Below are 12,500 nucleotides of genomic sequence, written 5' to 3'. Positions count from 1 at the left end.
TCACAAGATGGAAGGCTAAGATTCCATTTATGAGCGGCCTCTCTAATGTAGATAGCACGAGAGCAAGCTGAGTTGAACTAAGGTTTACGAGTTTTCGAATAGGATTAAGTATATGGAATGTATGCTTCCTTGCTTGAGATTATCATCTTTGCAAAGAGAGATAGATCTCTAACACAGAAACAATAGTCATTCCAGGAAAAATCAGAAAAGTAAACCTCTGAGGTTCTCCCACTTAGCAGACTCGTAGTGACAGAAGCACCTCCACTTTGGCGGGTCCAAAGGCGGCACTGGAGTGATAAGGCAGGATATGGGAATAAGATTATGACCAGGGGAGTCCAGCGGAGAGAACAGTTTAGCAGAATGAGCTGAAGGGCTAGAGATTAGGAAAAGGTCAAGAGTGTTGAGCATATCACCAAGGTGATCAGAAAAAAGAATACACTAAATGTTTTTGCACATGCAACACAGCACAGCGGAAGAGTTGTTCACCAGTCTGGTCACTGAAATAAGGTGATAAGCAAAAGCGCTAAGCACTGAAATCTCTAGATGAAAATGTGGGTTCACTGTAGAAGTCTAAGAAGTCTCAGGAAAATTAAGTGAGAAATATGGCAGTACACGTGCATTTAGTAAGAGAAGGACAATAAAGTCTCAACCAAATCATAGAAAAAATTGAAAACTGAAATTTCTCTTTAAGATATAAACATTTAATTAATTTAGATGAAAATACATCAAGTATAAATATAAAACAAAATAAGCAATGAAAAATAAATTTACAAAAAAATCATCAATAACAACGTAAAAATTCTACATCAATTTATTTATTTTTTTTTTTTCCTTATGGTAAAACTTTTTACTTCTTTCTGTGGCTGAGTATAGAAATCCTACCGGACCACAAACAGGTGCAAGCTGCATTAAAAATAAATAAATAAATAAATAATAATAATGATAATAATAATAATAATAATAATAATAATAATAATAATAATAATAATAATAATAATATACAGGATCTATAGCTTGAGCTTTGATAGAAATCTGCCTAAAATTTAATTTCTGGTAGAACAACTTTGATCTAACTTTCCACTGCATAAAATAATGATTTTTAAGATGACAGGTATTCATTGTATTTATCCTTATATATAGATTATAAAATGGTAATTAAACAAACTTCAAAGAAAACTTGCCTTTTTTTGTTAAAATAAGTACATAAGATTTAATCAATTATTAAATTTGTAGCTTTTGGTCCCTACAAATTTATTTGCATTAACTTTGTACCAATTAAGGAGTAAGTCATGTTAATTAAGGGTTCGGGATGTATAATTTGCTCTGACACATTCACTTCCCTCTAAGTAGTTTTGTAATACATATTTATGGTGGAGAATATATATACCCCTAATCTGTGTTGTATCGCCAAGAGTTCCCAGTATAGAAGCATTCACCTGAGTGGCTGCACACCTGCGGAACTCATAAAGGAAGCAAAATTATTCAAAGTTCTTCCACACGTATGGAAATAACCAATTCAGTCTGCCTAAGTGTGTAAGTTTGCTATGCGTACAGTACTGTTTGTGTGTGTGTGTGTGTGTGTGTGTGTGTGTGTGTGTGTGTGTGTGTGTGTGTGTGTTCCTCGAAAGGTGGTATAGGGCAAGAGAATCAGAGGAAGTGATGCAGTGTGAAGGGAATGTGGGTGCCGGTAGTGGTCTTGTAGTGGGCAGGGATCTCTCTCTCTCTCTCTCTCTCTCTCTCTCTCTCTCTCTCTCTCTCTCTCTCTCTCTCTCTCTCTCTCTCTCTCTCTCTCTCTCTCTCTCTCTCTCTCCGTCTATCCATCTGTCTGTCTGTTTATATATCTATCTTTCTATGTGTATTTATCTGTATGTCTGTCTATCTATTCACCTGTCTCTCTTTGTCCCTCGTTTGCTTTTTATTATCATTGTTACTCAATTACCTGATAGTAGTAATGGTAGTAGTATAGTAGTAGTAGTAGTAGTAGTAGTAGTAGTAGTAGTAGTAGTAGTAGTAGTAGTACATGTTAAAAGCAGTGTACCAGCCTATTAGCAGCTGCAGCGGCTCGTACTACCTCATTTCTTGCTTTGTATTTTTATTGGCTTTTTAGTGTATATCCATCTCTCTCTCTCTCTCTCTCTCTCTCTCTCTCTCTCTCTCTCTCTCTCTCTCTCTCTCTCTCTCTCTCTCTCTCTCTCTCGTTTCGTTAGTTTATTTACAATTTGATCATTTTACCTTTTAGCGGAGGTCGTCAGACACTACCCACGCCGCCCTCAGACACACACACTCCCGTCCCGCTGCCTCTTCTCGTCACGCACAAAAAGCCGCATAAAAACACCTAATAATAGAATGTTGGCTGGGTTTTATTTTTTTTCTCTGCTGTGGAAAAGACACAGCGTAATGGACTCATTGTATAATCAACACTGCCGCCACAGCCGCCGCCGTCTACCCCCTTACCCCCGCCGTCACTCCGGCCTGTCGTAAGTTATTCTCGCAGGTGGGCGTCGCAATTATGGTTGGATTTAAAAGGTTATACAAATATCTGTCAGACTGAGGCACGCGCGCTCTCTCGTCCCCTGAAGCGGAGCCCAGTAGCGCCCGCCCCTCCCCCGCCTGCCACCGCTGCCACCGCTAATTGTGCAAGTGCGTAGATCACAGCCAACTACCCTCACCACCTGTGCTGCCAAACATCGGGCCCGGGATGAGGCTAACGTCCGGCTATCCACCCTCACCCATTAAGGCTCAAATTCTTGGTGTATTCAGCAGGAAGACTCGCCCCGTGGCAGGGAGATTTACTCCTTCGTGACTAGAGATGTAAAAGTATATTGTTTGTTGATCTAAGTGGTAAGACACCCGAGTTCTCAGGGTCAGAAAAGCAGTTCCCTTGAGCGTTGGAACTTTTCGCGGTGTTTCGAAGCATGCGGAGTCCCAGTGAAGCCAGCCGGCCCTCCTCTGCCTTGAAGTAATATTTCTGATTAAATTTTGCTGATAAACAACAACACAATAATTTGGCACCGGTTTGGACGTGGGTCGCCTCGTCACGGGAAATACCTGACATTTTATTTTTTCATTCTCTCTTTTGTTTAGGGAGACGATAAAGAGTAGGGCGTGTGAAGAGTCGCTTTGTGAGTGTAACAACTTTTTTTTTTTTTTATCCTCGGAATTTGGCGCTGATTGGCTTATCACACTTCATTATGGAGACGACGATGTTCACAGATTTAGACTTTCTTCCCCCATCCGTCTGTTTACTGGATAGAACATAAGAACATAAGAACATAAGAAATAAGGGAAGCTGCAAGAAGCGACCAGGCTTACACGTGGCAGTCCCTGTATGAAACACTCCTACCTATTTCCACCTATCATCCCCATCCATAAACTTGTCTAATCTTCTCTTAAAGCTCTCTAGTGTCCTAGCACTAACTACATGATTACTGAGTCCGTTCCACTCATCTACCACTCTATTCGAGAACCAATTTTTTCCTATCTCCTTCCTAAACCTAAATTTTTCAAGCTTGAACCCGTTATTTCTTGTTCTACCCTGGTTGCTGATCCTAAGAATTTTGCTTACAGCTTACATACCTGCCTGTATGGTTAGTCTACTTCTCGACTGATCTTTAGTCTCGATTACCTGAGACTAACAGAACAATGATTATGTAAAAGATCTAAACAGTGGTGCAGATGAGTGCGGGCGAGTGTGTGGTTCACGTGAACAGTCTGGGGATGGAGACCTCAGCAAGGCAGTGGGATGATGCGTATACGAGTATTTAACTGCCCTGACAGTGGCCATTTTTATCTCAGTCCTTTTCTGTGATGGGAACAGATAAATAGTGTTTTAGTTTGTGTACGATCACGAAGGAATTACTTATCAACCCTAACAGTTTTTCCTATCCTAGACAAGACCTATTCTCTCTCTCTCTCTCTCTCTCTCTCTCTCTCTCTCTCTCTCTCTCTCTCTCTCTCTCTCTCTCTCTCTCTCTCTCTCTCTCTCTCTCAAGTACTAGACAAGTTTTAGTGGCCCACTGTCAGACCATGTCTTTCCATTTAAGAACATAAAATAAGTGGAGCCGCAAGAAGCCATCGTGGCAGTCCCTGTATGAAACATACCTACTTATCTCCATCTGTCATCCTCATCCATAAATTTGTCTAATCCTCTTTTAAAAGTTTCCTAATGATTCAGCACTAACACTATTTAGTTTACCCTTACCTAGTCTTGGCTACATTTTCTGTCATTTGGCTGTCACTACGTTAAATTTCTTGATCAAGTATTGACCGTTTTGCACACAGCACGGGTTTCCTTGCCGTTGATACAAATAGTCATTAATTATCACATCATAATTACATACAACCATATGCGCGATTCGTTATTTTGTTATATGTTTACTCTGCAAGGAATGTCTGTGCAATTTCTGAAATCAATATTCTGTCTCCTTTCATCGGTAAATATTTCTTATTTTTTTATTTATTTTATTATTATTATTATTATTATTATTATTATTATTATTATTATTATTATTATTATTATTATTATTATTATATTTTATTTATTTATTTATTTTTCTTTTTTACGCCTTGGGTCATTCTCTTTGTAAAGACGCGGATATTATGAATGTACCATATAAGTATGTGTAGGTAAATACATTAGTATTTACTTCCTAATATTCTTCATCTAATTTCTTTTCAAGCAATTAACGAAGAGATTATTTATATATTTCTCTATTATTATTATTATTATTATTATTATTATTATTATTATTATTATTATATCGGGATCTTTTATCTTATATAAGATATATATAATATATATATATATATATATATATATATATATATATATATATATATATATATATATATATATATATATATATATATATATATATATATATATATATATATATATCGGGACTATATCGATCTTTACCTGTACAGCTGTACTGTTCAGCGTCACCAGATGTTCTTTTATATCTTCATGTGTTTATCTCACACTTTGCTTCTACATTTGCGTAAAAATAAGAGTATTTTATAACTAATTAGATAGTGTGTGTGTGTGTGTGTGTGTGTGTGTGTGTGTGTGTGTGTGTGTGTGTGTGTGTGTGTGTGTGTGTGTGTGTGTGTACCTTAGTAAACGTGATTATCTTAGCCGTGTAGTCTAATTCTGCACCACTTGAAACCAACACGGAATCGACAGTGTCCTGTTTTCATAAGATCCACCTACTCATAATTCATAATAGTCTGACACTCGAGTCACTTTTCCTGGTGTGATACTCGACGTTTCATCTTGCGGCGGTCTCTTACTCCGCCAGTCCTCTCTGCATATTTAGTATTCTTTCCTCTTAGTCTTCTGTTGATGATGACGGCAACATTCTGGTTTGTAAGATCATCGCCACGGCTTCTTTTATACCTCACATCCTCGCAGATTCCTCATCGCTACCTTCACTTAAAGAGTCCACCCACTTTATATCCTCAACTTGCTCTAATAATGGACAAAACCCATTAGCCTCAAAGCCAATTAAGTCTCCTATAAAGCAAAATAATACTGAAATTCCTATGCAAACTAGAGAGGGTCGGAGGAGCTTCGTTAATTGAGTGTTTGTAAACAAATCTGAGAGTGGTTCACGAGGCCCCAATTGGCTCAGGAGATAAGGTGTGTGATCAAAGACGGGCCGGGCCGGTGTTGTGACATCCGCCCGCTGTTGTGTCTGGGGAGGGGCGGAGTGGGACGTGGCGGGCGGGGGCTGGGTAAGGTAGGGGAGGAGGAGAGATAGAGGATGCGGGAAGAGGTATGTACAGCAGGAAGAGAGTAAGGAAGGAAAGGATGAGTATGTGGATGAGGTTAAGGGCTCGTGTGTTTCAGATTTCATTCTTACATCATCGTCACTCGTCTTCACCAGCAACTACCATGACTAATGCAGCTATCACCTCCACCACTCATCATAAGACCATTACCACCACTATCCCCTTCACTCAACCACCGCCACCCCCCGCCACCCACAACCACTCAGGATCATCACCTCTTTACGCCAGATATAATCCTCTCCCTGCAACCGCCTCATCTGTCTGAGGTTTTAAGGAGGACAAAACCCACTCTGATTTTTGTTCCTTCCCGCAGGTGGTGAGGACGGCATAATCACCAAGGCCCGCAGCTCCTTGGCTACAGGAACGGGTGGTGCAGGAGGATTACAGCAGACATCACAGCAGCAACAGCAACAGCAGCAGCAACAGCAGCAACAGCAAAATCAACAGACACCATCGCAGCAACAGCAACAACAGCAACAGCAACAACAGGCAGCAGCACAATCAGCGACGGAGATCAGGCGGTACAGAACAGCCTTCACCAGGGAGCAGATCGGTCGTCTCGAGAAGGAGTTTTACAAAGAAAATTACGTGAGTCGACCACGGCGTTGCGAGCTGGCCCAGGAGCTGAACCTTCCCGAGTCAACCATCAAGGTCCGTTCGCGTCCTCATCGTGCTTTTTATTGCCTTCCTTGTCGTCGTCTTCATCCTTATTCTCATCCTCAAAATTGTTGTCGTCCTCCTCCTCCTCCTCCTCCTCCTCATCATCATCATCATCATCATCATCATCATCATCATCATCATCATCATCATCATCATCATCATCATCCTTATACACTGTCACCAATGCGACTTTTCATGATTACCTTTGTCAGCGTTTTTTTTTTTTTTTTTTAATCATAATGCGGTAACCATGAAATAATGACAATACCTCTGAAGTAAAAAATCAGCAGTAATAGTATGATATGTTGTGATTATGATGCTAGCAATGATGATAACAATAATAATGATGAAGGCAACTACTGATCGAGATACGAATACTTCAGATAATTAAGGACATTAATAATGATTATGATAAATATCATTATGGCAATAGTAGTAAAAAATTATATCAGTATGTGAAATAGTTAACTTTGGTTAATTTATACTTCAGTTAAGAAGATGAACGAGAAGTACTCTGTAAGATATAAAGATAATTAAATAAATAAAAACTAGAATTTTATTTTGAGATTATGATGAAATATAAAAAAAAGAAAAAGAAAAAGAAAGAAACGCGATCACAAACTTGATAAATGTCTCTAATAGCGATGATTTATTAGTACATGGAAACTTGGCAAAGTTACTGAAGTTCTAAAATGAATAAATAAACAAATAGCAAAAACATCAGACTGCTTAAGACTGATATCTGTAAGTCGATGCTGGGTTGACAGCTTGTCGAAAACACATTGAGAGGTTGAATCTGTTCACTGCACGACCTGTTCCTCTCCCGTCGTCACGCTACAAGAAATTTTCCACTCCCCTTCATCCTATTTGTGTCCATCTGTAATAGTTATCCGCACGTCATTTTCTTCACCGGTAAGCTGTTAAATTTACAATCGTCATTCGCTGATGTTTTTTTTTTTTTCTTTTTTCCTTTCTTTTCCGTTCTTCTACCACATCAATTCTTACATGCAGACAGGATCAAAAGACTTCCAAAACACGTCCGTAATTGAACTGACGCGGCGCTAAGGGACTACCACTCTTCATGCTTTTGAGGCGGACGAGGTTTAGGATAACGTTTTATCTTATGAACTTGCTTTGAAGTCCTTGGCTTTTCGCTTTTTCATGTAGAAAGTTAATTTTGAATATTAAGTATTAATTTACATGATGGCCTTTTCTGCTTTAGATGCCATGCCTAATTTGGCGATATTCATCACCAGTTTACAAAATCATTCCTCTGAGTCAGTGATTATTTAGTATCTAAAACTTTATAAAATACTGAGTTAGAATTTCAAACGAAACACTGGGCGTGGCTCCCTAACACTGAGTTTCCTGCAGGTGTGGTTTCAGAACCGTCGAATGAAGGACAAGCGGCAGCGCCTGGCCCTGGCTTGGCCTTACGCCGATCCCGCCCTAGCCGCCTACCTGCTGCACGCCGCCGCCGCCACGGGAGCTTACCCGCCCTACTTGCCGCCAACGCTTGGGCACGCCGCTCCCTGGGCCGCCGCAGCAGCCGCTGCAGCACAAGTAGGGGGCACACCTCCCCTCGGCTATACGAGTAGCGTACCCTCACACAACCCCGCGCTGGCTCGCTTTGCTCCATACCCTCGCCCTCATCCAGGCCTCCTAGCTTCTCCTTACCTCAGACCAGGAGAACTACGCCCTCATGAAGTCCCTACAGCTTTGTCTTCCTCTCCCATCACCCCCACGCCCGTCTCGCCACGCCCACTCGTCGGAGGTCATCTGGCAACCTGCCCTTTGAGGGACTCTCCTAAAGTAGGGAGCGATTCTTGTGTGTGTGGTCTGCTTTATCCCAGCCTGCCCATCTCACACGCCCTCACGCCGACTCTCGAGCCTCTGCCCATCACCACCTCTCCACCTGTCACAGCAAGCACGACCCTCACGCCCACCGCCTCGCTGCCTACAAGCGAAGCCGCTGGAGGCCGCACATCACCTTCTCACAAGACCATCTCAACGCCTTCACTCTTCCAACCATACAGAGATGATCCGTGAGTGTACAAGTACTCATTTTCTGGACGGTACTAACTCTTATCCCGCAACCTTAGTTGCTGTGATGAGCGTTTCCTTGCCACGAGCAAGCTGTTGACGGAGAAAGAACGTTTTTCATTCATAAAAAGTAAGCAGAATATTTGTAGTATTTGTATATTACTTGCGTACTGATCGGCTAAGACGAAAGTAGGACAACTCCACACCAAGGATTTATAAATGAAGGACAAAATGAGACAGCCATGTATATCCCGCACCGCCTGTGACCCGCCCCGCCAGTGTCTGCAAGGTGCATCATCATGTTCCTTTTATTTTCCCTGTGATATTTATACTTAGCATAGAGCCATTCGCTTCCCGAACCCGCCAACGCTGCCCCTCATCCGCAGAGCTCCGTTTGTGTGTGTGTGTGTGTGTGTGTGTGTGTGTGTGTGTTTGTGATTTCATGTTTGTGTGTATCTTTTTTTTTGTTTTTCGTGTGTGCGTTAGTGTGTAGATAATAAAATTCGTGTTGATTATTCGTTTCCTATCTTCCCTGTCACAGAAAATAATACTGAGCTGATCATATTATTAGAAGAAAAGTACCTGGATATTATTTATTTATTTATCTTTATTTATTTTTTTTTTATTTCTATTTTTTTATTTATTTATTTATTTATTTTATTTTATTTTTATTTTTTGTTTTTGTTTTTGTATACTGACGTGAAATAAGAGTTACTGTAACGTCTTTGTTTTCCTCCCTTATCTAGTATACGTATATACTCGTACACTTCTCATTTATGCTTCTCGCTGAGCCTCATCCTCGGGTAATTATAGCCAGTCAGTGGTGTGGCGCGGGCGTCGGGAGCAAAGATGCTTGACTGACGGGATCAAAGGCTAGATACCTCCACCCTTTCCTACCCCGCCACGCTATCCTGATCAGGCAGTGTTTACAGGTGGAGACATGATACACACCACGCCCTCCTCGCCTGCCAGTAACATGCAATCACCTTCCGGGCCTGTCTGATGCCTTTTTCACCTGTATGATTATTCTGCTGTCACGTCACACCTTAGACGTCACGTCACACCTTAGACGCACACTTCCGACGACCTATGGAGCTGATTTTGTTGTGTTTGAGCTCTCTCTCTCTCTCTCTCTCTCTCTCTCTCTCTCTCTCTCTCTCTCTCTCTCTCTCTCTCTCTCTCTCTCTCTCTCCTCTCTCTCTCTCTCTCTCTCTCTCTCTCTCTCTCTCTCTCTTATTATCTAATCGTGTTTCATTTTTGCGTCTTACCACACATGTAAAAAATTGTGTCTATCCCTGGTCAGGAATAGACATAATATTAGTGATGTTTGTCATGAAAAGCAAGTAAGAAAGAAGCACGTGTCTTGCATCTCCGCGAAACCGCAATTTTTAAGGGTAAACTAGGCAAAGAAGAGTAATTATCAAATTATGAAGTGTCATTTATCTATCACCTGTTCTTACTTTGGATTCTCTATCACTGGGGCAAGTATGTTCAAATGGCATAATTTTACGCAGTTTTGTTTATGAGAGTTCCTTGTGGTAATGTTTGAGAGCTAATGGGCACATTCCCCTTGGCTCCCTGTATTGGCTGCGGGGCGGGTGGCGTTGTGTACAGGCTGCCAGCCAAGCAACATTAAAACCCGGAAGCACACACGTTCTACTTCCCACAAACATAACCTAGAGTGTTTTCTCCTCTCGGTTGTGAGTGGACTGACGGTATGACAAGCACACGTGTTACGAAGATTGTTGGAAATGCGAAGAATTTCAGTAAAGAAGGATGTGACAGCAGCATCGCGATGACAAGATCCCGGATTTGATTGGGCGGCTTGTGGTGGCTGCCGCATCGCCTCAAAACTACGTATGCCGCATCGTGCAACAGCGAATCATAATAGTTGGGGTTACGAGAGCAGAGCAGTGATATGCAGCAGCGAGCTATCGTGGATAACAGAAAACGTACATTTTCTTTTTTTTTTTTAGCTAATACTCACCTAAACTGAGATGTTTATATCTATTCGTTGCCATTTTCCCCTCTTTTCATCATAATCTCTTCCTCTTTTTTGTATTATTATTATTGTGTTAAGGTAACTATCTTTTTTTTTCCAAAGATTCCATCCCCATAACGCTAGCAACTAGTTCTTGTTAAACTTGTCTAAGATTAATACAATGCGTAATCTAACCACTATATTATTTTTTTTTTTTTTATTCTTCATATATACATACATATATTTTTTTCCCCCATTTCCTTGCCCGTATTGCGTCCTGCTTAAACTGTTTTCAGGTATGAGTGTTTATGTAAGGGAATGTAAGGTATGTAAGGGTTTCATTCATCATTAATTTATATTACAAGCTTTATACTTCGTCTCTCATTTCTATCAAGAGTTCCTAAACATGATGTATATTAATTATAGTCCCAGCTACTGTTTTAGGAATCATGATCTCTCTCTCTCTCTCTCTCTCTCTCTCTCTCTCTCTCTCTCTCTCCTCTCTCTCTCTCTCTCTCTCTCTCTCTCTCCCCGTGTGTGTGTGTGTGTGTCCTAAATTACATACATTAATGATTTCACTGTATAATGAATGATAAATAATTAAATGATTGGCAACTATGTTATCTTGCAGTCATCAGGGAGATAATTCGCTAATTCTCTATTGCTATCGAAATTTCCAGGAAACTTCCTAACGTACTATCTCAAACACACACACACACACACATTACTATTACCACTACCACTACTACTACTATTGCTGCAGGTAGAAGTAGTAGTATCCCTAAACTTCCTATCATATTATCAAAAAGATACACACACACACTACTACTACTACTACTACTGCTAGTAGTAGTAGTAGTAGTGTGTGTGTGTGTTATCTTTTTGATAATATGATAGGAAGTAGTGTTATCTTTTTGATAATATGATAGGAAGAAGTAGTAGTATCCCTAAACTTCCTATCATATTATCAAAAAGATAACACACACACACACTACTACTACTACTACTACTGCTATACTATACTGCTATGCTATACTACTATATATATATTTATATATATATATATATATATATATATATATATATATATATATATATATATATATATATATATATATATATATATATATATATATATATATATATATATATATATATATATATATATATATATATATATATATATATATATATATATATATATATATATATATATATATATATATATATATATATATATATATATATATATATGTATATATATAATTAGCACAGTTTTTAAGAAAGCAAGGCAAGAGTTTGCTATGAACAGTAACCTGCTCATACTGTACAAGAAAAACTAAGATGTGAACCCCAGAGCTCACTAGATTAGAAGCACCTAAAAATTTCCGTTTTCTCTGGTTGAGCAACAGCAGCAGTCGCACTACCACCAGCAGACGACCCTGCCACTGGTAAACAAACATAAGGTGGAGAGCGCACTGCCGGGGTGGTTCAGAGTGTACCTTGCAGTTACTTGCAACTTATCAGTGCTTCTTGGTGGCCACTCAGGTTATCCTTGGGCGCTGTCGTCGAGGGTGAGTACTGCAGAAAGAGATCATGCCAGTCGAGGCGTGTCGGTCAAGTCTTGTTTAGTAATCCGGTGTTTGACGTACAGCTCCTTCACTCGTAAATTTTTCATCACCCTTTCAGTATGACATTCAACATTTATTTGCGATGTTATAAAACGGTGACTGACGGGGAACATGTGTCACTTTGCTTCATACGTTATCTTGTTATATAAATAGCGGGGTTGCTGTCGATGGCTTATGTTCATAACCAAGATCACCCCTCAGCAAGGGACACCCCCTCCCAACCTTAATATTTAATCAGTCTACCGAACTTGGGTACAGGAAATAAGTGAGGCCATGTATGTTATGACCGTCACTTACAAAAAAAAGAAAAAAACATTGATCATTTTCGTATATTGGGGTGAGGTCAACTAGGTCAAATTCTGCTGTGTGCTTGAAATGATCGTTAGAACTTG

The 12,500-nt window shown here is 40.0% G+C and overlaps 2 protein-coding genes across 3 annotated transcripts in view; both read left to right on the top strand.

Annotated features, from left to right (window-relative positions):
* Positions 1 to 9,008, top strand: part of LOC135100497 (segmentation protein even-skipped-like) — a 25,862-nt gene extending 16,854 nt beyond the window's left edge. The window contains exons 3-4 of the mRNA XM_064003466.1: positions 6,107 to 6,444; positions 7,828 to 9,008. Of these exons, the coding sequence (XP_063859536.1) occupies positions 6,107 to 6,444; positions 7,828 to 8,502 (1,013 nt within the window). The 3' untranslated portion in view covers positions 8,503 to 9,008. The remainder of the gene's footprint in view (positions 1 to 6,106; positions 6,445 to 7,827) is intronic.
* A 2,904-nt stretch (positions 9,009 to 11,912) lies between these two features.
* LOC135100493 (pyruvate carboxylase, mitochondrial-like) overlaps positions 11,913 to 12,500 on the top strand; it is a 68,624-nt gene continuing 68,036 nt past the window's right edge. Inside the window, exon 1 of one of the 2 annotated variants that reach the window (XM_064003458.1) lies at positions 11,913 to 12,051. The gene's annotated coding sequence lies outside the window, so the exon portion shown is untranslated. The remainder of the gene's footprint in view (positions 12,052 to 12,500) is intronic. The other variant, XM_064003462.1, reaches the window with a different exon arrangement.

This window comes from Scylla paramamosain, chromosome 5, assembly GCF_035594125.1.
Source record: "Scylla paramamosain isolate STU-SP2022 chromosome 5, ASM3559412v1, whole genome shotgun sequence".
In the NCBI taxonomy this organism is placed as follows: Eukaryota; Metazoa; Arthropoda; class Malacostraca; order Decapoda; family Portunidae; genus Scylla; species Scylla paramamosain.
Note: the sequence above shows the minus strand (reverse complement) of the source record. Positions and strands in the feature narration are given on the sequence as shown.